The sequence below is a fragment of the Dermacentor variabilis genome, chromosome 2 (assembly GCF_050947875.1).
Source record: "Dermacentor variabilis isolate Ectoservices chromosome 2, ASM5094787v1, whole genome shotgun sequence".
NCBI lineage: Eukaryota > Metazoa > Arthropoda > Arachnida > Ixodida > Ixodidae > Dermacentor > Dermacentor variabilis.
In genome coordinates this window covers 125,080,671-125,107,533 of record NC_134569.1, presented here as the reverse complement: position 1 = coordinate 125,107,533, position 26,863 = coordinate 125,080,671, and the positions used below count along the sequence as shown (strand labels likewise).

Genomic DNA, 26,863 nt, shown 5'->3' with positions numbered 1-26,863 from the left:
TGTCGGACATTATGTGCGCTAGAAGTCGCACTTACAAGCTTGCATAATAAACGAAAATCTGCTAATCGACACTTCAAGCGATGGCTTTACGGCACCGAATTTTTACTACAAATGGTTCTTTAACGTGCATCTTAATAGGCGATCGCAGTTTTCTCGGCTCACATGTAAATAACATATCTAATGAACCAAGAGCTAGGACGAGAACATGGCCGAGATAAACCATACTAGAAGGATCTCGCAATGCCACCACAGCGAACTGCTTGGTCACTACCTTCCAAGCACTAAGTGAAAAGTACGAAAAATACTAAGGAATCGTCACAAGCAGCGCGTCGTCCGAGCTCCCTCAGCTATCGTTGTCCATGTATCGCATTTCTGAAGCAACTACTCAAGACTTTTTTTTTTCCTACACTAGAATGTGAGCGTGTATGTGTTTATGTGCTGTACAGTATATATGCATCTATGTACGTGTACGTAAGTACGTGTGAAATACAAGACATTCTCACTCAAAAATTTCGCCAATCTATATTGAACCAATAACAGCGCGAAGTGACGAGGACGAGAAGACAACACACGCCTGTTGTGTGTTTCACCTCCTCGTCATTTCGCGCTGTTACCCATTCAGTATGATTCAGAACCAACTAGCCCACCAACGGTCACTAATTAAATCGCCAATTAAAGAATGTTTAGCAGTGCAGGCCATCGTTATTTCCACATTTCCATTTTGCTCTCAAGAAACTACTAAATTCTCTCAGCCTCAACCCCTCCCCCCCCCCCCCCCCCCCGCCCGTTCAGCCTTATGCAAGGTTTCTTTATTTTAGACAATGCGGATTTTTTCTTTTTATATAAAATCGTAATGAGGACACCGAACTTGGTGTTTTCGCAGACGAGTTCTCAGGCAAGCTGAACATACTTTGCCGCTAATAACCTGGGCTGCGGAAGAATAATTTTTTTAAAAATTCTTAATAACTTGTAAACAAAGTCATAAAATTTTTCTTTTATTACTTACTACCTTGGGGGCAGTTGTCTAAATGGCAAGTTTGGAGGCAGTATATAGAGATGCATCTTTAAAAGAAAAAAAGAGAAATATTGGACATCGCACCATACTCGAGATAATCGTCATCAAATTCCAAAACTCAATCTAGGCAATATCGAGACCGAGTGCGTCCCGCTGCGCACGAAACGGCAACGCCCCGCAAAGAAGTGTGGGGTTTCCATGATAACCCGCCACGGGCAAGTCCTGACCCGACACACAGCCGCACATGCTTGCCGTATCAGCAGCTGCCGCGACTGGGCTGTGGGTTCACACTGCCTAGCGTTCGCCGCCTCTGGCGTGTTACGGTCCGATGTGACAGCGGGGCCGCGTTACGCGGCGCTCGATTTCGATATTGCCTGGATGTAGAGTTGAAATTCGATTATAAATACCCCAAGTTAGGTGCGACTTTCAAGATTTAAAAAAAAATGAAAGTACATTAAAATGAGTATTCAATTTCCTCACCTAAACAGCTGGCCCTAAGGTATTAATAAAGATGTTAATTAGTGTATACTTGTTAATTAGTCTTGTGAAGCTCACCTTATTAGCGGAAAAATATGTCCACTTCACCTAAGAATTCGCGTGCATAAAGCCACGTTCGCTGCGCTGATAGCCTTCTTGTACAAAATCTGCATTGTCCGAAAAAAGAACACCCTGTATACCGCTAAAATATTCGCCCTCGCACGTACCTGCACCCACCCTCTCTTCTAGCAGCGCTGACTTTAATCCTCATCAGTGCTCCTATGCCCCTCACAAAGACAGAACTTCCATTTTATTTTCGCAACAGTAAACCACTCCCACAACTGACGTCACCGCTCTTCCACACGCGCCACTCGCAGCACGCCCGTGCATCCTCAGCAAACGCTCCGGCATCTCAGAGGTGTGTCACGTGACAAGAGGCGAAGACGGGCCTCGTCCCTCGGAGACACGCTTTCGTCGCCGGCTCGTCGAGCCAGTTCCTTCCGCCTTGTCGAACAGCGCGTCACCTGCCTGCACGCTGTGTGCGAGGGCGTGGACAACACGACGTTCTCTCAATGTGTTGCGATGTTGACCTGCGCCCACACTGCTTGCGTCTAAGCGTGCAAAGCTTCGCACACCATCCTCATCATTCCCAGTCCGAGGTTATAAGCGATTGCCCAGGCAATTTGGCTCATCGGAGCACCCATTAAACAGGCTGTCCGTTATGCGACGGCGCACGGAGCGGGCATATGCTTACGCGCGTATGCGGCATACCCTACGCGAAATAATCTACATAACATTTACGAAATCAAACGAAGCGAGAGCAGCGAATAGACAGCACGCCTGCTCGCCAGCTCAAAACTGGCTTCCACACTCCAGCTTCTCTTCTCTCCTCGCTTCTGTTATTCTTCTCTCTCCGTCGAGCGGCAACGTAAGAGAGGCATAAAAAGCATGCGCCTCGAATAGAAGAACGTATTTCGCGCGCCCGTAATCAAAAAACGCAGCGCCGTCGTCATGAGTGGCTGCCCGAACGCCACCACCACTTGCGCTCCGCCATGGGCTACCGCTCCGCCGGCGCCTCAAAGCGAGTTGAGTTTAATGCTGGCCTTGGTGAACCTGGTAACTCACCTGCCCTTCACTAACCTGCCGGTCCTTCGAGACTACCAGCTGGGCCCGCTGCGGGAGGAGTACGACTACGTCATCGGTAAGAGAGCGAGCCGCGAAGCCATTAGCACGATGTGAGCGTTTGAGTCCGCCGGAAAAAACCAATCTCCCGTCCGAAACTGACTTCGACCTAGAAATCGATAGTCGGACGACATATCGTCTAGAGGTAAAGTATATTCATATTATAAAAGCCGAGATAAAAAGAAAGCAATAACGAAACAGAACGCCAAAGTGGTGCTTTAAAGTGGTTGGCGTTTCAAGAGTGACCAAGGCTTCCTTGTGGAAGCCGAAGCGTCAGCCCCTATAACAAGACTATGTATAGTTTGGTCCCCGTTCTGTGTTTTTTTCCGCGGATTATACGAATGACTTCGGCAACGATCTGTCTATGCAGTGACTCACTGTACTGAGAAACGTATAGAGTCGGTGTTAAATGTTCGCAAGCCGCGGGATTTGAAATATATATATATATATATATATATATATATATATATATATATATATATATATATATATATATATATATATATATATATACACTCATGCTGGTACGTTTTCCAGTCTGCATACAATAAAGTGTGCACCGACAACATATCTTCGCCACGTTTTTGCGGGCTACGACCATAAACTGCTCGGGACACTTTCTCGCGCTCCCGCAGCAGGTGAACTTTTTGTGCTCAGCGTTTGTTCAGAAGCATGTCAAGGCGTTTGGCAAGAGCGGGCTGTGAGTTGTTCAGTGAGGTTATTACTGCGGCAACTGCACTTTGTTTCAAAGGCAAGCAATGTCGCAACGTCTCGCACCTTCCTCCAGCATGCAATTCCGTGAATCAAGCGCCGTGGTACCGCTGGAAACCAACGGTACGCCGTATAAGCAACACTCTTGCACCCTTTCGGAGTTTAAGGGTACGATTTATAGACTAATTGGATATACTAATTAGACTTGAATAGACAGGCTGGACGCTCACGGCCAGCCGATTGCTGTATGTAGTGGGCTCAGCGCTGGATAGACCACTGACGAAGTGTAAAGAGGGATAGCACAGGAATTTGAAAAGTTTGAAAATTAAATTATGTGGGTCTACGTGCCAGAACCACGTTATGATTACGAAGCACTCGGTATTGTGGGGTACTCCGGGTTAATTTTGAACCCCTAAAGGGTACTTTTAACGTGTACCTATATCTAAGTGCAGTATTTTTATTCATATTCATATTATTATTATTATTATTATTATTATTATTATTATTATTATTATTATTATTATTATTATTATTATTATTATTATTATTATTATTATTATTATTATTATTATTATTATTATTGCGTATCGATCCCATCAAAATGCGACTGCCAATGCCGGGATCGAACCCATGACCATGTCGAGTTCGCCAGCGCAATGCCATAGCCTCCAGGCTACCACTCGTTAACGTTGAAATAGAATCGTTGTACTATACTGTCCTAGCTCTGTCGAGCAGGCTGTTACACAAATATTTTTCACGGTTATGCAACAACGAAATAGACGCATTACGGTCTTCTCGGCCGCTGTGCCGCAAGAGAAAAAGAAAAGAAACTTAATTCATATAATTTAACTAACTAATGAGTTCGAAAGACACATGAGCTTGTGATTTAAACTGTAGTTGTATGCCGATGCAAGAGGCCACAGTCTCTTTTTTTTTTCTTTTTTTACCTTCTTGTTGCGCATACAACGCAATAGCGACGCTCAATCAATCCGGAAGACAACAGCGTTCCCGTGATAAATTACGAGTGGCAGCTTGTTGTTTTGTTTGACGTAATAGTTCCGCGGAAACCCGCAGGGTGGAGGGAAGTAATAAATACAGGAAAAATCAGACATCCACCCAAACGTAGCGAATTGCAACAAAGGAACGATGATTGTGATTGTGAACGATGATTATAGTCTCAGCAGTCACTAAGTACCCCGCGTCATTAGGATTCTCATTATCTCGAGTTGTCCTTGCTGCGACCTATGGAACGCAGAGTAGATCGCGTGTTCCTTTAGAATACCTCAAGCGCGGTTTTCCTTCCTCGTTTTTTCTTGATTCATACTCTGCTCACAGACCATGCGAAGGCAACAACAACAAACGGCGTAAGGTCAAGTTGTAACCTCAAGTGTCTTACACGCGCTGTTAGTAGGTCATAATAAAAACCTGCGCAGCTTTCCTTTTTTTTTTTACGTTGCATAATTACGCCAGGTACCCAACGAAGGCTGCTGAACGGATTTTAGTTAAGTGCAACGGTTTTGTCCAGTGTGAGAAGAGAAAGAAAACAATCAAAGCATATGCGCGGGGAGATTATTCTAACCTTGATAAAACCAGGCTCATGTTGGAGAGAATTAGAGAAATAGAAGCAAGGCAGATAGGTTCACCAGACGCACGTCCGGTTTGCTACCCTGCACCGGGGGAAGGAAGTGATGAAAAGAAAGAAGGAAAGGTAAAGAGAAGGCACTATACATAGTTGCAAGCACATTTGAAGGTGCGCACAGAGTCTATACCATGTGTCCCAGCTAACGTATAGCCAAGTTATTAAACAAAAAGAAGAGAAAATTTATTTTAAAAACACGCTGTGCAAGGTATACAGTTATAGAACCTACAGTGTACGGTCGCCAGAGGTCTTAGGATCGTATGTTGTACCGCGTTTCTACCTCTTTGCACACCGCTGTGGTGTAGTGGCTTTGGCGTTGCGCAGCTAAGCCCGGGGTGGGAGGGGGGCGGGGGCAGATGGATTCCAGTTCACGGCGGCATCATCTCGACGGGGACGATATGCAAAAACGCCCGTTGAAGAAACCGAAGTGGTAAAAATTACTTCAGAGACCGCTTCTACGGCATGCCTCGTAATTATATCTTGGTTTTGGCACGTAAAACACCCGAATTATTTCTTAATCTGTTTTCTTTCTTTTTTGGTACACCGGCTAGGCTGACGTCAGCTGGGATACCATATATAAACGGTCAGAAAGACCTGCCAATTTCAGGCAATTTAGCAGCACCAGGCTTACGTTAGGTGACCACTGACCTAGTAGCTCTCGATTATTGCGACTAGTTACCACGTAACAGCCCTGCGCACTGATGGAAAAGGAACAGAGGCGACACAAAAGAGAGCGGCAGTGAATACACGCACGTGAGCGTTGAACAACAAAGTCAGACATTCCGCCCCCATCGAATGGTGGTTGCTGTGGCGTCGCATTTGGCAGCATAATTTTCAGAAATGGCAGCACCGCTCTATTAGGCTTCCCGAGGCTGAAAAAATGTTTTGCTCCGCGAGAAGTCGGCAAATTTAATAATAGGGGTTAAAGAGAAGCGCTCTGTGTAGACTCTATACACGTGTGAGGTTGCCCTTTCAAAAGTGTTGCTCGATATATTCCGCGAGAAAATATTATTTACTAACAGAAGAAATCAATGAATAAATAGCACACAGTAAAATAAGTATGGTTCTGTAGCCTATACGCTGGCAGACTGGCAGAATAAATAATCGCCAAACTCAGCTTCTCAATCCCGGTGCTCACATCATGACTCTATATGTGACGTCATGCACGGTAGCACACCGTATTGCATCGTATTCAGTTTCCTTCTTCCTGCAGAAATAGCACACTAATGTTGTCAGCAAAAGTATCGTTTGCTTTTGCGGGCAGGAATTAATAGTAATAACAATAATAACAAATAATAATGTAGCCTTTGTAAAAATCAAAGATGCCACGGCAAGCTGTTGCGGAAACTGCGCAGTGCCTGGGGTCCGCGCTTGACTTGCTTTAACAGATGTAACGGATGTGACGTCGGCACCAATGATTCAAATAGCTGGCTGGTTGCAGCGCTGTGAAAGCTACACAAATTCTTAGCCAATAGGCAGGCCGAATGCCCTTCGAGGTGTGCTCATCCGCGCCGCGCATCGCCTGCTCTGCGCCTGCTTGCCATCGTGTTACATGCTCCATGGTTGGTGGTTTGACGCAAAAAATGCTTTTGCGCCGTCATCGTACGCTGTGTTTACATGCACGCGACAGCAGGGCTTCGCTTTACCTGTACTCTTTCCCTGTAGTTACCTTGCGGCCTCGTTAGCGAGTAGTAAGGGCGAATGCCCTTACAAGTGTTCACCTGAGCCAATGCGTCTGCTCGGCATCTATATACTTGGCATTTGCTCGCTACCGTCTTCACGTACCACGCTAAAGCGAGGTAATAAATTAATGATGCAGTGAACAATTGGGCATTTCTAGCGTTTCGCATCATCAATGCATCACCAATGGCAATGCTATGGCGCCATCTGCTAACTAGAAATCAAACCAGTTTTACGGCTCGGTGACGTGTCTGTAGTCCTAGCAGCGTGAAAACAAACAGCCGATCTCAATAATTACGACAAAGCATACCTAATGATTTGAGCCCAGCTGGAGAGAAGACTTAGCGATGACGGATTTTGAAGCTTGTTTCCTGATGACAGGGCGGAGAGCCAGCAACAAGCGCGAGTTCGGATCGAAGCGGATGGTCGGCCTGTATGGGCACTCTCATGTTGCTATAGTGGAGCACGGTTACCGTGGCTATCACGGCTACGAGCGGTAACTGCCACGCCAATTCTAGGTATACGACGTGCATGCGCAAACGTTTTAACACGTCACATATCGCAGTACCGTATCATGTAGTGATCAAAAGTAAAACTCACTAGTATATTTCATTTCATTTCATTTATTTGTTGTTTGAGACATACAGCTGTCTCGGGTGATGCAGCAAAAGGCAATATTCTTGTCTGACAAAGGCTGCAGCACCCAAAACATTTTGACATTCTGTAGGAAACAACAGCACAACAAGTGTTACAATTTTCAAAATATTAAAACATATCAAAATAATAAAGGATTCTAATCTTAATCGTAACATGTTAAAAAAGGAAAACAAAACAATAACATTGAGGTACATAAGGAAGTTATACAATAAAGCAGCGAAGAAAATACGTCTTAACAGATTTCTTGAACCTCAAGCTTGACTTCGAGGTTTGTAATTGTTCCAGGATTATGGGATTATTGTTTAGCAACGTCGATGTTTGAAAGTGTAATGCCTGTTTCCCGTTGTTCGTGCGAGTAAGCGGTATAGAGATTGGGTCATGTCTGAGATTATACGGAGTTTCATTGGAGGCGAAGGTCTGATTAAACTGTATGTGATCAGCTTGACGGAGACGTATACCTGACAATAATAACTCAATACTCAATAATCAGCCAGTTACGCCCGCAACTATATACCGCTGCGCAAGGATATGGCCTGTGTGCGCCTTATACCTTCGGCAGTGCTGTAACCAGCTTGCAAGATTGAGGTAGGAGCGGTGAAGCGAAATATTGCATCGTGACACGAATCCGAGCGCTCCGGTAGACACAGCGCAGCGGAGGTTCCACAGCGATGCAGCCTGGTGTTGGCACTTTGCGCACATTGTTTGTCTCTCGCGTCGGATTAGCCTGTGGCGCCTTGTCGCCTACGGAATGCAGCTTCAACGCGCATCAGCAGTTCTTACGCGCCACCTACTTCTCGATCGCTTGCGATGACGCCAACTAAGAAAACTGATACGCTAAGCGGCGCAGGAAGGCAACAGCGTTGACGGGCAAATCTCGCTTTAGTCTGGCGAGAGACACGCCACGGTGAAGCAGAAGGCACACGTGAAGCAGAATGCCAGCGTAAAGCAGAACGCCTTCGCAAGTTCGCGGCGCATGCTGCAAGCTCTGCCACTCGCATTCCTGAAGTTGAGCGCGTCTCTTTCCGAGTACGCGAGAAAATGCGGCTTAAGATGTGCGCCGGAAAAGTCGGAGCTCATAATCATTCGCCCCCGGAACCGTTCCTCTACTCCCCCTATCACTGTGCACGTGGATGGCGCACCGATACCACAGGTTAATCATGCTCGTATCCTCAGCCTAGACATCCAAGTGGATGGCAGGTCAAACTACACTGTTTCCCTTCTATCCAGACAGATTGAGCAAATTCTGGCCATGATCCGGAGGGTCTCCAACAGGCGCTCGGGCCTTCGAAAAGAGGACCTGCTGCGCTTGGTGGAGGCATGCGTGATCAGCCGCCTTACATACCATCTCCCATTTCAGCGGTTTACCCAAGCGCAACAACTTCGCATAGACGCAATGATTCGCAAAGCGACGAAGCTGGCCCATGACCTCCCGAACTATACTTCCACACACCGTCTCCTTAACTTCGGGACACATAACACACTAGGCGAGCTGCTAGAGGTACATTGGGTCAGCCATCGCCAGCGCCTCCTACTCACTCCTACTAGCCGCTATCTTCTCACACGGCTAGGATACTCTGACCCACCCCTTGAGTCTGAAACCCGTCAAACGATCTTGTCGTCAGCGATACGCCAAGCACTAAGTATTCATCCATTGCCACGTAATATGCACCCTGAGCATGACAAAGGGCGGCGCAAAGCCCGTGTACGATACATTGGCCGCATGCTTGCAAACATCCCGGAAACACACACTTTATACAGGGACACATCACGCACTCAAGAGGGCTATACCTCGGTAGTTTTGGATGGCACCGAATCCCTGAGAGACTTTGCTGCAATGCGCGGAACAAATGCCGCTTACGGAGAAATTCTCGGTGTTGCTCTTGCAATTCGATACGCCATCCGTGTTCCTGAGGAAGTGTATATATTGACGGACTCGCAACAGGCATGCCGGGCGTTCCTATCAGGACATGGCATCCCGAGAGCGGCGCACCAAATTCTCAAACATATCCCGCAAAATACACTAACCACACCTCCCTGCATCCACTTACTCTGGACCCCTGGTCATACCTCGCTGCCGGGTAACGAACGCGCACATGCGGTTGCCCGAGAAATTTCCCTCCGGGCGACTCGGCGTGGTGAGGCGACTAGTTCAGAGTGGGGGGATCCCTTGCTCCGTTATAAAGACATACTCCGTCATTATACACGCATTCGTCGCACCCACGCCGCACCCCCGCCGTCCTTCTCGCGGGAGGAAGCAGTGGCATTACGCCAGTTACAAACCGCAACTTTTCCAAATCTTGTCTCTCTCATTAAATTCTACCCACACTGTTATGCAGATCGTTGCCCTGGCTGTGGCAGCTCGCCCACAATCTTCCACGTCACGATTAAGTGCACTGCAAACCTCTTTCCTCCCTTGCCAACTCTCCTTTACCCCCTACGCAACAAAGAGCTGTGGGACGATGCCCTCCGCGACGGACCTCCCGAGGTCCTCCGAGCAGTGATACAACGGGCTCGAAACATCGCCGGAATCATCTTAGGGACCCTGGACTGAGGGTTCCTCCCACACTGCTCTCGCCATTCAGATATTATTATTAATAAAGATGTTTTACTCTCAACCCATCTGGCTGCCCAATGCACTATGGAGTGGGAAGAAAATTCTCGTGCCGTCGCCGAAGCGACTCGGCAGCTGGACGCCGCTAGCCGATAGGACGCCGCACACCGAGCAAACCTGTAGCACGGTCGCCGACCCGTAAATTGTGCATCTTCCGCTGCAGCGGACCGTGAGTTCACAAAACAAACATGCAACAGCTTCTGTGAAGATACGTTTCACTTCCGTGTTCTACCGATTCCTATGGCAAAGGAATCAACCCAATTCTTTATTTATGTGCATGAGTCCTCTCTAATAATAGCGCTGGGATAGCAGCACCGTTAAGTAAATTGCCGATTTCAGGATCGTAATCTACTAAATCTCAGATTATTTGCTTACATCATGTTCCATTAATGATAGCGTCAAAAGCAAGACTGGGCCCGTCGAAGGAGGGGCAGCGGAGGGTTGCCAACCGTCCTCCATTTAGCTAGAAAGTTCCTACTTTCGAGTAAATGTGCCGCGTCCCGACCTGAGACCCAGTCGAGACGGCCTAATGTCCCGCCTTTTGCTCTTTTATTTTTGTTCTTCTTCTGGAAAGGCAAAAATAAAGCATATTTCTTTAGTATATTGACTGCCAGCTCGTTCGCACATTATTCTTTTAATGCGAAGCATTCTTTGCCTCATTCTACGCACGCTGCGGTAGGTATATGTAAAGGTAGGTATCTCCCGTCTCGCCACACCTCGGACCTCTGCAACAAAAGAAAATGCATGAACGAAAGTGGAATCGGAACTCTGCCTTCGAGCATAGCAGTCCAGTGCCCCAATCACTAGGCCATGATTGCACATTTTTATGCGTTAGCATTAGGAGCGTCAAAGTGGTAAAAAGTGTATGTACGTGAAGATGTGGGAAGCCGTTACCGCAGTAAATACATACATACATACATACATACATACATACATACATACATACATACATACATACATACATACATACATACATACATACATACATACATACATACATACATACAAACATGCATACATACATACATACATACATACATACATACATACATACATACATACATACATACATACATACATACATACATACATACATACATACATACATACATACATACATACATAAACACACACACACACACACACACACCTCAGTGGCTATGGTGTTGGGCTGCTGAGCACGAGGTCGCGGGATGGAATCCCGGCCGCGGCGGCCGCATTTCAATGGAGGCGAAATGCGAAAACACCCGTGTAAATGCGAAAACACCCGTGTACTTAGATATAGGTGCACGTTAAAGAACCCCAGGCGGTCAAAATTTCCGGAGTCCTCCACTACGGCGTGCCTCATAATCAGAAACTGGTTTTGGCACGTAAAAAAACCCATAATGTAATTAATACACAAATACATGCATGACATACAGACAGACAGACAGACAGTGGTGCGACGTAACACTAGTTCACTTCTGTCGCATTTATCGCAAAACCGCCAGTGATTATTGTTTTATGTTGTTTGTAGTAGATGTTCCCTTTTTTCAGTTAAAGTGTTGACTATGACTGGCAATAAATAATAAACTAGGCCCCGATCGCACGCATAGGAGTCCCGTGCCAAAGGCAACTAGCTCTTTGAGACGTTTCGCACGTGCTCATTTTTGTGCTTCTTTAAAGCAAATATAAAAGCGAATAGCTTTCTTTCGCCCTTTCGGCGATCTGAGCAGCAGGTGTAAGACGGCGGTGGACTGCCGATGACATGCCTGTTTGCGCGCTGTGATTGCAGCCGCTTGCGGACTAACAGCGCACCTATAGCCTGGCGCGGTGCCGTTTAATTAATAGGTGACAGGGCAGCCACAGAGGCAGTGGCTGTGCGATGTACGCCAGTGATGTGTTTCCTTCGGGGCGGTTCATGATAGCAACAAGCGGCAAAGCTGCAGAAGAGGACAAATGTGCTGTTGGTTCATACGTGGCACGTTCGGGAACACTGGAATTGCGGCGCGCAACAAGTACCTCAGATGCATTCTTTTTTTAATATTTCGTGGAGTTTCTTTAGGACACCAAAAAAATATTTACGTAACAAGTAGGCAGTTCAAACCTACTAAATTTTAGATGTTCATTACAACTTTCTTATTAGAAGTACTCCCTTTAGATACGGTTAATGATTATTGACTAATTATGGTATTAAACAGAATACAAAAATAGTATCAGTTGCTCTATGCATGATCCAACACCATGCCTTTGGTCGCGTCTTCCTACAGCACCAGCTTCGGCATATTTTTAAAACTTCGCCAGATTTAGCTAGGACAACCTGTAGACGAATGCGCACGAACGTTCCATATACGAATGCGTCACGTACGAATTAGCCCAGCCAGTATCGACAGGATGACCACATCTCTCCGATTTTCACGTACAGCTAAGGCTTTAAGCCGTGGGGATGATTGGTCAATCCGCACGACCAAACGGAACAGCATGATTGGTCCATACGGCGATGAGTAATTCGCGAATGCATACTCGATCCGGTACGACATTCTCATAAACCTTTCTTAAACTAGAACAAGAGCTTCTCCTAGTTGGAGAAGAGAAAACATCGCAATATGATTGAAAATAAGAATCAGCGATAAGCAAAATGTTATATATGCCCCCTCCCCCTTTAATTAAAGGCGACGTTCAGTTCAGTTTATTTTCCGACTTTATGGAAAATAAACTGAACAGAACGTCAGGTATACGCAACAGCGGCCACGAAGAAAAAAGGAATACGGTGCAGCCGAACAGTGCATGGTGTGCATTAACTCAATGTAGCCATCGGAGCAGCTGTGGCTACTCGTTCGGTGCACAAAATTGCTGGTGGAAAGGAACGTTCAACATCAAAACAAATGCCAGGTATTAAGCGCATGGAGGCAGCGCACATTCATAATGCTTGCAACATTATACCGTTAGCACACATGGCTCGCTTGAAGCTCCATTAGCAAAGCGAATGGCACAGACCGAGGCCGGAAAACAAATGATAAATACATTGGAAAAAGAAACAAAAACACAGGCACGACGAGATAGTGATCAAGCGCTGAGAGGGCAAACAGGTGGCGTCGTGCGGATAAACAACGCAACGGTGGCATATTTTCTTCCTGAAGGAATGCCTGCTGAAAAGCAACGCCCGTCTACCGTGCATTATGCGCACGTTGAGAAACCCCAGGTGGTCAAAATTACTCCATCCATGCCCCCACTATGGCGTGCCTCGTAATCAAATGGTAGTTTTGGCACGTGAAACCGCGAGAAGTCAACTTTTTTTTACAGCGCAGCCGTAAGCCCCTACTTGGTCGCGATTTTTCGTTGGCTCGTGCTGTGCTCAATAAAAAACACTAACTCCACATAGCGACCGCGGCCGCTCAGACCAACGTCAAACTGCAGCTGGAAAAGAGCTTCGTCTTTGAGTTTCTGCTTAACAGAACAACGTTTTCTCGTACATTCGAATTACAACCCGAAGCTATTGTGCCTGCAGCTTGTGTGTAAGTTGTACTTTACAAATTTTCTGACGCAATTTGCTTACAGAAATTCAATTAGTTCATTAACGCACTTGCGCTTGGCGGAGGGCCTAGAAGAATGAGGATGTATGCTGCATCTCCATAGACGCGCGTGCGCGTGTGACATACGTAGCCTGTGGTGGCTGTCTAACGTCGGCAACATACAGCTCGGTTTCTGTTGCTCAATATGCGCTACACAGAAGTGCTTTTTTTTTACGTCATAGAAGCCCACAAATGCAAGCAAAATTGCCACGCGTCTGGGCGCTCGAGGTACTTTGCCTGTATTCACGGGCTTCTTTCACGCTCACAAAAATACATTTATGTAGCATATATTGAGCAACAGAAAGCTGTACCGGGAGTTTTTCATGTTGCTCTACAATTTTCTCATTGACACTTATGATATAACTATAGTATTAAGAAGTTGATTAATTAATTAGGACGAATTATTTAATTAGGCGGAATTAAAAATAATAATTTGGGGATCACTAAGCGACGGCAAACAACGTTACCTTGGTTCTGTCCAGCTACGCAACATTTGCGTATTTTTAAGGTTTGGCTGAAGTTACGTGGGACAGCCTATATAAATATATCCACGACAGTCAAGCTCTCAAGTTTCTCCACAGAAGTACGTAAAACATGAATTCATTTAAGCGGAAAGATTAAATCAAGGTTATGGGCTCTATTTTCGAAATTGATCGCCCTGAATTAGGTCGCACTGCTGACTTTGACATCGTATTTTTTGTCTATCATTAATTGCTGTCACATCCGGTGTTAACGTTGAAACGGTGGTTGCTGTCATTAAAGAAAAAAATTTTGCCAAGATATGATCCGTATTTATTTGCAAATATCACCGAAACCCCTGAGAACATAACTCGGAGAAGACACAGATTACAATGTTAAGTGCCTGATAACGCCTTAACGTAACATCAATAGCTACGTTAACCTGTACAAATTGTGACCGCATAACATAACCGAAAGCCCATCAAAACACCTTAAGAGTAATGCTTTACAAACAGGCAATAACCAGAAAATCGGAGAGTGCTGTCCTGTTACATTGTTGTAGGCAGAACTCTATTATTTCCGGTTCACTCTAGTGCAAGTTTTTCAAAACTTGAACGCCGAGTATCAGGGTACCATATCCGCGCATATCAGTGACAACGAAATATTTTCTGCTGCGCTTAGAATCTGCAAAGCGGCGATCAAGGAATTCAAATGATGTTTTACCTAAAAGAAAGCGATACTTTTATTTTTCAGCATAGCCCTGCACTGGCGACACCGACGGGCCAGCTTCTGCGAATAACCGGCACGGTGGGCACGCATGTTCATAGAATCCCGTTCTCCTGCACAATGCCCTTCCTAAGTGTTCCAAGGCACGCGGTGCATCACGAGATTGGCTTGACTTTTCAGCTAATCAGACAGTTGCTTGCAAACTAGTCGGCTAAAAGTTTTGCTCGAAATTAGGCGCAGCATTCGCTTGTGGCTGCCCCGATCAGAGGCAGTGTAACAATTTTGTTTTCCTTAGGCATCTCTCAAAGAAATATGAGCATGCGCTATTCCGGTTTATTTGCTTTAACTCACGGATGCACGACTTTTTCACCCGCGCAGTGGGCGGTGGTTCTGCGGGCTCCGTGATCGCCAACCGGCTCTCCGCGAATCCTAGCGTCACGGTGCTGCTTCTAGAAGCTGGAGGACTGGAGACGCCCTCGAGGCAGATCCCGGCTGTCGCGCCGTTGAACCTCAGGGGTCACGACGATTGGGACTACTGGACCGTTCCGCAAAGGAACGCCGCGTTTGCTTATCGCGACCAGGTCGGACATTCCCCGATGTGCGAAACCCAACGTGTGAGCTCTCTCTCTGCTTTCGTTATTTCATTTGCACACAGCGGCTGTCCCTCTCCCGCGGCAAGGTGCTCGGCGGCAGCAGCGTCCTGAATTTCATGGTTTACACTCGCGGAAACCCGAAAGACTACGACCGGTGGGCCAGCAAGTACGGCGCCAAGGGCTGGTCGTACGAAGACGTCTTGCCACACTTCAAGGACATCGAAGACTACCGCGTAGGGACGCCAGACCGTGAGTACACCTGATCACAATCAGTTGACATTTCCTCCAGTTCTTTAGGCTCGATGATGACAAACGTTTGCACCGGCTTTTCCCGGAGAGAGTGACTGTCGACCTACGCTTCTGGGAAGAGTCGCTTTCGGGAATACCCCTTTATGGCCTGCGCAGGCTCGCTAGTTGCACGGAAGGAAACGCATAACGATGAAAACTTGCGACTCCGGACTCACTATTGACCAGCGTAACTTAGACAATGTGCCTTTCTCCAACTTCGATCGGGGGCCGAAAGAGCAGATTGCAAAAGAAAAAAAAAGGCTGCTGTGAAATTCAAGAATTTATCAACATAAGTAAGACTTTATGCGAGATTTTCAGTGCTTTTTCAAGAGCTTCGTGCTTGCACAACAATGGAGAGCCTACGTTAATGACTCAATGTGTGTCATACTTGTTTCACAAATTTCGACCCCCATCTGGACTCTCTCGACTAGAAACAGCAGTACTTTGCCGACTGTGGCTTGGTGTCGCCTACACAAGATCCTTCGCCTTCCGAGTCGGTATGGACGACAGCGCGGCTTGCAGACGCTGCGGCGGCGAGGAGACCATCGAACACGTGCTCTGCCACTGTCCTCAATACAGCGCGCACCGGCTGTCACTAGCGACCACGTTGGCACGCCTTGACGACAGGCCACTTTCAGAACAGTCAGTTTTGGAATGCCGACGTGAACTGTCGTCGCAGCAAAAGTCGGTCAAGGCTTTGTTGACTTTTCTACGTGACAGTGGCCTATTAGAAAGACTATAAGGACCCCATTTCATCCCTTTTCATATTTTTTTTCTCACGCTTTTATTTTTGTCACGCTCTTCTTTCCGTCTTTACTTCCCCTTTCCCTTCCCCTAGTGCAGGGTAGCAAACCGGAGGTTTTAAGTCTGGTTAACCTCCCTGCCTTTCTCTCATTTGCATCCCCCCCCTCAACACAAATATTCATCATCGAATATTTGTGTTGAAACCAGTATGACACACATTGAGTCATACCTACCGTCACAGAAGAAGGCCGTGCAAGCGCTTTTGCGCTTCTTGCGATCTACCGGCCTGTGTGAACGACTTTAACTGGAACGCCTTTTGTGCGTGTGCCTCCATGTGTGCGCGTGCGTTTTTTTTTGCGTTTTCCTCTCTGTCATCTTTCTAACCCCTATCCCCCATCCCCAGTGTAGGGTAGCAAGCCGGAGACTCATATCTGGTTAACCTCCCTGCCTTTCCCCTTCATTCTCTCTCTCTTCATCATCGAACCTTTACAACCGCTGAACAGGCCGGCGTTGAACAGGCTAGGCGCTGCCTTTCCTGAAATTAGTTGACCCTCATTTACAGCTCGTAGACGTCCATGTGGTTGCCGCGTTGCAATTATTTTTTATCACTTTTCTCGTATCATTTCGCTATTCATATCAATAAAGTTTTGTTTCATGTATAACACTATCAAGTTATAACAAAATAGCACAACGATGTTCTTATCAAAGTACAAACAGAAATTTTTTATCACCCTCTCCCCGCCCCATGCGAACACCCGCAGAGTACCATGGAACAGGCGGCGAAGTACCCGTGGATTACGCCAATACCAGCACGCGCCTCAGTCAGCTTCTTGTGGAGGCGTGCAAGCAGTCGAGTTACCCCAACGTCGACTTCAATGGCGCCACGCAGTCAGGTGACACATTTGTTATATTACGCCTTAAGCGTGCACACATGTGCCAACCATACAGCAACACGTCCCTACAAATACTACAAAAACAATCATCACACTGTTAATGTATTACCAATCCGGCGGTTCTGAATTTTGCAGCCCATTGTGCTGTTTCAATGCAACCTTCACGGTTACCTTGAGAATGTTATACGCAGCTAAGATCAAAAGTTTTGGGTGGTTGTGCGTTGCATCGCTAAGTCAATGCATTCGTATGGTGATAAGCGTCTACCCGATTGGTAGCATTGTCAATTGCATTTCCGACATTATTTTGGTGTGTCGTCGCCATCTTTGCACACATGCACCTTCTGCTGGTCATCGTAGCGCTGGAGTTCATGCTATCCCCGGCACCCACCGAAGTTAGCGTCCAATTTGGCCACGACAGCGGCGTGGTTACAGCGCAGCCTGAAATGAATGTGCCCCGAAGGAAGCCGCTATACGCTAAATGTACTATATATGTCGGAAATACGCTCATTATGGCTATATCTTTGTGCCGTTTTCAATCTGACGATGAACGGTTACGTGGTTCCACTCCCGAATTCTAAGTCGCGACTTGTAGTCGATGCCTGAATTACGCCCTCTACTTACGCACAGCATCGTCATTCGTGTACTCTGGCCGACGGCAGTAAATATGAGCCGAAACCCGTTCACTATCGCGCTCCCTATCTATTTTTTTTTCTTTTCTTTGTATCGCAAATAATCCAGTAAAATATATATTCCGCAACCTAAATGGCTTCTCGCCTTTTACGAGCATCACTATGTGAAGCAGAACAACCAAGACGAACCGTGCGGTAGAAATATGTGGAAGTAACTAGAAAACGCGTTTAATTATATGTGTGCATAGCACGTGGCAGAAAACTTGAAAAATGTAGCGGCAATTTTACTCAATTAAAGCTTCCTTCTGTCATTCTGCAAGATCGTGATTTAAACCAAGAGAGAGAGAGAGAGAATGAAGAGGAAAGGCAGGGAGGTTAACCAGATATGAGTATCCGGTTTGCTACCCTACACTGGGGATGGGGGATAGGGTAGAAAGAAGACAGAGAGGAAAACGCTAAAAAAGGGAAAAAAAAGAAACACGCACACATGGAGACACACATGGTTTAAACCAAAATCGAGGCTAGCTTGTATACGCTAGCTTGTATATTGCAACGTATGCTCTAGTAGTTCTTTCAATTTTCGCTAGTGATATATCACGTGCAGTGATTAGTGTGATAAATGTAGTTGGTGCTCCAACGAACAGTTAGCAGCATCGTGACACAATGCACTAACACCAGTGCCACTTCGCCAGAGAATTTGAAGACACAGTTCTCGAAGGTGGCTAATGACCAATTAGCTGATCAACTAATAAAAGGCATGCCCTAATTTGTTCTCAACTTATTTCAGCAAATAGAATATGCGCCCTAAAATGATACTGACGAGAAAAAAAGCTTGCTTACTTCTCTACACTGTGATTTGTCTTGCGCCGTCCGCTCCCTTTCCCTCAAATAATCTGACTGACGCCGCAGAATTGGATTAGCTGTCCCAGCGGATGTTTAATGAGTCAAATTGCACTAAACACCACCCGGTAATTAGCTATAAATTACTCTTACCGAGCAGCGGGCACGTATGTATTGTTTAACGTGCTGTGGAGTCATTTGGCCGTCATAAGAGAACCCTCGCATCTTTTCGCCTCTTGCGTATATAAATACGGTAGCGCGCACTCCCGAAATAGTTAAAAGCGCTGACGTCTGATATTTCTTGCTTCGCACACAGGCTGCTCTCGCATGCAGACGAATGTGGCGGACGGCGAGCGCTACAGCGCCAGCAAAGCTTTCATACGGCCCATCATCGGGGCACGCAAGAACCTGCACGTGGCACTATTCAGCCAGGCCACAAAGGTATGCCCTGGGTGCAAAGTGGCAATCACTTCGCGCATGCTAGGACGCTTCCAGGATGACCCCGTGTAACATGCGAATCCACAAGAACCTTCCCGATTTCGGCCATTCTTAGGTTGTTGTTGTTGTTGTTGTTGTTGTTGTTGTTGTTGTTGTTGTTGTTGTTGTTGTTGTTGTTGTTGTTGTTGTTGTTGTTGTTTTCAAAGCTTCCACCTTATGTGAGAAACCGGCGATCGCCAGGAGGCGCTGCGGCGATTTGATTGTCCTATTGAAATATGATGACGCCGTCTGATAGGGACGGGAAGGCACTGATATAATATCTTGAGCAATGGCATATGCGTGCATACACATCAACATTTCATAACGCCCGGCGCGTCTCGCCGAGCTTTTTTTTTTTCGTAGCACTTGACATTTCTTGCGGAGCGCATGCGCTCACGCGTGTTCTAGCATGACGATGGCCAGTCAAGTCAGATGCTGGGCACATAGGCCTCAATATGAGCGGCGAATTTGCTGACGTGACATGGAAGCATGTCTTACTAAAAACTGCTTCGCCACTCGCTAGGATGTGTATTACGGCGCTGCTGTTGCCACATGAGACGTCAGCGATCGTTCCCTGTAAACCAGTTTTGCAGAATGAACACCTTGGTTTTTGCAATGACAGAAGGCACAGGCGTAATAACGGCGTACCGGGCCAAGCAAAGAAATGTTTGTTTAGGTTTTATTAAAACAATACAATGTGTTTTGTGTTACAGTCCTGCTCGCAAATTGCTGCGATAAACAAATGTAAAAAAGAAACCAGCGCTTAGAAATGTATTTCTTTCTATTTCGAAGTTTAGCAGCGCTAGGAACTGACTGTAACGTTTTCTTTTAGCCTGGCCCGTGGAGCAAGCAACAGTGCGCGGAGTTGAGAAAGTTCCGAAAACTGCATTTCCGTGCAATGCACATACTACCGCTAAGGAAGGTCCTCCAATATTTTAGCATCAAAGCTAAATTTGGCATTGTCCTGTTCATACATTCGCAAGCTAACGTACCCGCCTGAAGAACGGTGTCGCCATCGTCATGCGCATCTAAGGGCTTGTTCGCACCTACGGCGATTCACATTCCTCTACCTTGAAGCACAGGTGAACTTCAAAGGAAAGCGCGCCATGGGCGTGTCGTTCACGAGGTACGGGCAGCTGCAGAACGTATCGGCCAGGCGAGAGGTCATCCTATCTGCAGGAACCGTTGGCTCCACTCAGCTCTTACTTCTCTCCGGCGTGGGGCCCAAAGAGCAGCTAGAGAGGCTGAAGGTAGGCATTGTGCAGCACCATTTCGAGAGCCTCGGTGAACCCTAGCGACACGCTACTCGGGTACTTATAATGCGATTAGCATTCTGAGGCTACTTCACGGACTTTACAGGGCCTGTCTTCTTCCTTTCTTTCTTTCTAACCATTCTCTCGCCAACTTGGGACACTGGGTAGGCACTCCATGGTCTAATGGTTATGTTCTGAGGAAATAGGGTGCAAAGCCGACCATTGAACAAACCTGGGTCGCTGAGTATGTGGCACTAGGTATGTACTGCTGCTAAATAATCACCACCTTTGGTGCCATCTTGAATCACACAGTGATTCAAGATGGCATGGAGAACATGTAGAATGGAGAATGGAACACTAGAATGGAGAACATGTACCACGTACCTGATTGAACCAAGTAGACTAGGTGACTATTTGTCACCGCCCCGTTTCAAAGGGGATGCCAATAAATCATCATCACCATCATCATCATCAAAGCGCGACAGATGAGCCCGTGGCTGCATACACGTTTCAGCGTTGGCACTACGGTATGTCGTTACACTGCTTCAATGCTAATCGCATTAACGTCAACATTCATCGTGAGATGCGTTCCGTCGAAATTTTTCAGACGAGTCTCCAGGACGCTGCCGTCTTTACCCTATAGCAATAACTTTTCATTTTATGTAAGTGAGACATGTATAGACGCCGTGACATATGCGGCCACGGTGTTTGTATTGCGTGTATTTCAAATTAAGGGCTTCAGCCTTAGCCAGCCGAGCCTGGCATTATCATTACGGTATCATGGTAGTATTCTACTATTGAGTAAGATCATTATTCCGTACTCATGATGCTATAAGAAGTTTGCACCTGAAACGAATGTAGCAAAAGCGCACCGACTTATTTCTGTTGTTTACTGACTGGCACAAATAGCAAGTAGGGTTCCTGAGCGCAGGTTACTCATCCAACATTATGACAGAGACCATGCAACGTCACGTGGTGTTGACTCTTCTATAACGACAAAAATAAAGCAGGCGATTGCTGCTTTAAGGCATCACCACAAGCAATAGCAACAAAAAACGAAGGTGTGGCTTATTATGAAAGCCCTGTCGAAATATTGTAGAGTGGCCGAGGGATATATCAGGGAGAAATTAGGTTTCCATTTCATTGTGATTCTTTTTATGATTCCTGCACGATCTGCAGATATAATGCAATACATCGCACTTGGAGCTAAGCGGAACCATGCATTCCGCTTAAGCAAACTCTATGAGCGCCAACAGCCTTCTTCTCTATCAAAACACCAGTCCCAGTGATAGGCACGAACCTTATTGATCTGGTATAAGAGCGATATGCCTCAGGGTGGCATTTTCGCCAGTACGCGAGAGACTGCTGTCGTAAAACATAATGTCCACCTCTTAAGCCCTTGAAATGGTTTCATTAGATGGTGTGCATATTGAGACAATTTAGGTTAAGAGAACGAAATGGGTATTCTGGGCCAGCGGCTGAAATATTCGTGAAGGGCAAGCTTGCGTTTGGGGGGAAGCAAACAGCCCCGACGAGCATACCGCCGTGTCTGCTAAACCAGCCATCGCGTGCAGGCAGCAGGTGGATTCCTCACCCTAAGTCCAATTAACCGCCTCGACAGCAGCAAACTGGTCTTCTGTGACGAAGAAGAATTTCCCTTTCGCAACTGCTGGGCATAACAATAAGAGCTAAACTGTTTTTATCGTTACGGCTACACTTGGACCAGCTTGTAAACCGTGAGTGCAAACATACTAGCGTTACGGGTGTGCATGAGGTCGGTACTTTGAGAGCTAGAAGGAATCGAAGTGTCTGCAATGAATTTAAAGTCCTCACGACTCAAGCGGTTGTCAAGAGACGTAAAGTTTTCATACTCATAAACTACACCCAACACTTCCTGTCGCCGTACGGTTAGTACAGTGCAGTCCTGCGAGGTAACGAAATATGGAGGTACCGAATTTCATTATTAACTGGTCCTTCAGAAGGGACTAAAGAATTATTGCAACGGCTTCGCATTGGTGCGGAAAGTAGTTTTCCTGAGCTGCGACCTCCTAAGGTATGACGACCACTGCAACATTCTCCCTAGATTCCCGTGGTCGCCGACCTTCCGGTGGGACGTAACCTGCAGGACCACCCAGCTATCATGCTGGGGTTTCCCATCAGTACAGACGTGGATGCCGGCATTGAACCCTTCAGCCTGGACGACATAGCGCAATACACCAGGAACAGAACCGGTAAGCCGCCTTTACGACGTCGGTGAACAAGTGCATCGATGACCGTGTTCGTATTGCGTATACCTGCTGCGTGCTAGCGCAGGATTGGTGTCGTCGAATCTCCGTGTTCTTCGCATTGTAGCATATCACGCATGGGCTCCCGGTCCCATCTACCATTATGCTAGGGATGTATAAATCAGAAAAGGAGCCTAGTCGAATGCAAGACCTTGTGGGCGTGCAAACCAGGTCAGATATAAATTTCAACATCCTGCTAAAGCCAACTAACCTAAGGGACTCATCGTCCCAATATTACTGGAATCGGGCTCTGTATGTACTAAGCACGTACTATCACGCTCAATATGAGATACAACGCATTAACGCGTGCAAAAACGGCCACGCCTTGTAACTCATATTGAGCTCAATAGTAAGTCTATACGATCTTAACTATAGCAACCGCGAAGCGGTATAAGTACCGTCCCCTCACTCTAATTCTCTGCTATCACCCGCGTTCTGTTCCAGGTACAATATCCATACCCACAGGCTGCGAGTTTGTGCAGTTCTTGCACACAGACTATTCGACGGATCCCGACGTCCCAGACGTCGAAATTGCGCCGATTTCTACCTCCCCGTCAAGTCAATTACTCAAGGATTCAATGGCAGAACTCGGCCTATTGCCAGAGGTGAGTTTTACATTGCAAAGGGCGAAAGCACCGCCTGCATAACACTCAACCGGCAACAAATTATGGCCGTTAAACCTAAAGCGTAAGTGCTCAGCGATTCAAACACCGGAAAGAACCGCATGACTGTCAGCGTCACATCTGTTGCAGCATTTAGCGCGGACTAATTTGATGTATGAAGTTACAGCTTAAGTAAAACTGTTACAATGTTTGAGAGTTTCACAAGAGGTACCACTCACAAATTAGTGGCGTATTTCAGAGCCGTGTATATTACACGAATTATGTCCGCTTTAGATGTATGATTAGGTGAGCATGCAGCATTGTGATATCGCTTATCATTGATCAAAAAAAGTTTTACATTTGGTGCCTGAACTTGCTTTTTAATCTGTTAGCATTCTTAGGGTACTTAGCGCATTTTTTGGAGGCTATCTGTGTATGTAGGTTTTCATCTACGCATCTATCTATGTTTATCTCTATGTATGTTTGTATCTAACCATTTTCCAGCCTACCTTGGTCACTGGGTAATCAGTGGTGGAATCTGTAGCACATCGGACCGGTGCGTTGAGGTAACAGCGTTCGAAACCAACCATTGGACCAACGTCGGTGACTATGTGCCAACGTGTACATGAATGAATAAATTATGGGGTTTTTACGTACCGGAACCACGATTTGATTAGTAGTGATTAGACTAGGCATGCTGTAGTAGGGGACTCCGGATTAGTTTTGACCACAGGGGGACCCTTTAACGCGCCCCCGATGCGCGGAACACGGGCGTTTTTGCATTTTGCCGCCATTGAAATTCGGCCGAAGCGGCCGGAATTTGATCCCGCGACTTCGTGCTTAGCAGTGCAACACCATAGCCGCTAAGCCACCGTGGTGGGTAGCGTGTACATACGCGCCGCCATTCGACGAACCTCCTCCACACCATCATGGCTCATTGTAGCCGCGGGACTGGGTAGGTGCAGCTGTTCTAAGAATTTCTTTGAAGCAGACTTGAAACACTGGGAATGTGCCCCTCAGTCATTGCTGGTCTTCAATAAACCTCTTCGATAAGAATGTGGGTCACTCGGCAATGTGTCATGAGGTGTGTGCTGCTCTTCAATGAACGCATTTCACGCGAACTTTGTTCACTAGGTATGTGCCACTAGGGATGTTCCGCTTTTCAATGACGAAAACGATTCTTTAAGTTTCTCCCGCGCTGAGAGTCATCGCGAGATGGGGTTGCTGAGAAAGAGGAATTTTCCATTCCGCTGTATTTAGATAAGAGGTCCCCAGCTAAAGCTAAGTTCTAAATTAAAGTTGTATAGTGACAGGCCGTTGAAATGGGGGTTCTTAATTAATTTCGACCGCGAAGAGTTTTTTTCTAACGCTAGGAACTCTTGGTTCAGAGCCAGGTGTCGTGCCCCGTTTCCATTTTAATGTGGCTATCATTTCCCGAAATCAGATCCTCGGCACAGTCCCCGCCAGCATAACGACATAGCCACTGAGGCCCCCCGCCAGCTGTAAATCCTTAGAATATGAACTTTCCGCGGGCATCATTGCTGTGATCTGTCTCCATCTATTGATGATAATACTGTCTTGAATGGATGGATGGATACAACTTTCTTGCACGTCCGGCAAGGTTTAACGCGACCCCGGCTCAGGTCTCCCACGGGGGAGCGTCAAGGCCCTGCCTCAACGCCGCCTCACGGGCTTGCTGGACTGCCCACGTCTGGATTCCGAGGTCTGATCTGCGCAAAGAGGCGGCCCACCTCGACGGCAGGGTCCTGGGAGCAACTGCCATCCCTCCTATAACTACATTGCACTCCCACAGCATGTGTTTGAGTGTTGCTGGTCCTTCCTGGCGCAATTTGCACGTGTCGTCCTCATGCTTATCTGGGAAGATACGTTTCAGGCGGAATGGATTAAGGAAGGTGTTCGTCTGGAGTTGTCTCCAGGCAACGGCCTGCCTCCTGTTCAATTTAGGACTCGGCGGTAGGTATATCCTTCTGCCGTTCAAATATGCACTGGTTATGTCGTTGTATCTGGTGAGCCTGTCCCGTTCTGCGGGAGGAGTGTTCGCTATCGTGCGAGAAGCGTTGCCCGGTTCGACGCGGGGGGTCATGTCTCGCGCCGTCCGGTGCGCCGTCTCGTTAGGTTCGGGAGCGCGTCGCCTTCCGTGGTGACGGGCGCGGGGAACCATATGATCCTCGAACTCGCGGTTTTGGATCTGCCCGCTTTGGCCAGAATGGACAGAGCTTCTTTGGAAATTCGACCTATGGCGTAATTCTTTACTGCCGTTTGCGAGTCGCTTAGTACGACTTCGCATTTCTGTTCTGTGAGGGCCAGCGCAATCGCTACTTCCTCCGCTTGTTCCGAGTGTTGGTGTATACACTGCATGTGGTTCTGATATTGGACTGTTATCTATGACTAGGGCGGTGTATTTTTGGCCGTTCGGATATTCGCCTGCGTCGACAAAGCGCTTGTTTCTCTCCCTACCGAATGAATGGAGCAGAGCCTCGGCTCTTGCCTTTCTTCTACCTCGGTTGTAATCAGGGTGCACGTTTCTTGGGATGGTTGCCAGCGTAACGATGTCTCTGATTTTGTTGGGGATTTGCATTTTCTGGCCGTGCTGGTTGTGGTACGTTATGCCGAGCGTGTTCATAATGTACCTTCCCGTCGTGGTGGCCGACAGGCGTTCGAGCTGCGAGATGCGTTGTGCTTCGGCTATTTCTTTCAGGGTGTTGTATATGTCCAGCTGAGCCAGGAGCTCGGTGCTCGTCGATTCCAGGAAGCCCAGGGCTATCTTGTACGTTTTCCTTATGAGCGTGTTGATCTTGTTCTTTTCCGCGACGCACCAGTTGTGGTAGGCGGCTACGTAGGCGATGTGGCTGACAACGAATGAGTGGATCAGTCGAATGACGTTTTCTTCCTTCATGCCCGCGTGTCTATTGGTTATTCTCTTCATGAGTCTCGTGGCGCTGGTGACTTTGCCTTCGATCTTCCTCACGGTTTCGCCGTTAGCTCCGTTGGCCTCAATGATCATTCCAAGGATTTTGATCTTGTTCACTTTGGAGATGGCGTTTCCGTCTTTGTGTACAGGCCGATTTCCTCGCACTCCCGGGGTCCCGTGTAGCTCTTTGGTGGCATGCCTCTGCGCGTGGGCCGGTAAAGGAGTAGTGCGGACTTGCTCGGGGAGCATTTGAGGCCCGTCTCTTGGAGGTACTCTTCGACTTTGTGAATGGCCGTTTGTAGTGCGCTCTCAATTTGGCCGTCACTGCCGCGGTCCGCCCAAATCGTTATATCGTCTGCGTATATAGCATGGTGGATTTCATTGATTTCCCGTAGTTTGCTGGGGAGACCCAGCATGACTAAGTTGAAAGGGAGCGGACATATAACTGAGCCCTAGGGGTACCTGCACTTCCCTGTTTCGTTCTTCGGACTCGAGGTCGCCAACTGTCAGGATGACTTTGCGATCTTTCAGAAAGTCCCTTACGTAGTTGTAGGCCCTTTCCCCCAGGTTCAGATTAGACGCTTCTTTAAGGATCGACTCGTGAGCGACGTTGTCGAAT

The 26,863-nt window shown here is 47.1% G+C and overlaps 2 protein-coding genes across 2 annotated transcripts in view; one reads left to right on the top strand and one right to left on the bottom strand.

Annotated features, from left to right (window-relative positions):
• Positions 1 to 26,863, bottom strand: part of LOC142572653 (uncharacterized) — a 338,433-nt gene that overhangs the window by 102,100 nt on the left and 209,470 nt on the right. The window lies entirely within an intron of this gene.
• Positions 1 to 26,863, top strand: part of LOC142573342 (uncharacterized) — a 63,154-nt gene that overhangs the window by 26,822 nt on the left and 9,469 nt on the right. Inside the window, exons 13-20 of the mRNA XM_075682999.1 lie at positions 2,456 to 2,693; positions 15,087 to 15,289; positions 15,364 to 15,550; positions 17,095 to 17,226; positions 19,012 to 19,136; positions 20,255 to 20,422; positions 22,509 to 22,656; positions 23,086 to 23,315. Of these exons, the coding sequence (XP_075539114.1) occupies positions 2,456 to 2,693; positions 15,087 to 15,289; positions 15,364 to 15,550; positions 17,095 to 17,226; positions 19,012 to 19,136; positions 20,255 to 20,422; positions 22,509 to 22,656; positions 23,086 to 23,315 (1,431 nt within the window). The remainder of the gene's footprint in view (positions 1 to 2,455; positions 2,694 to 15,086; positions 15,290 to 15,363; positions 15,551 to 17,094; positions 17,227 to 19,011; positions 19,137 to 20,254; positions 20,423 to 22,508; positions 22,657 to 23,085; positions 23,316 to 26,863) is intronic.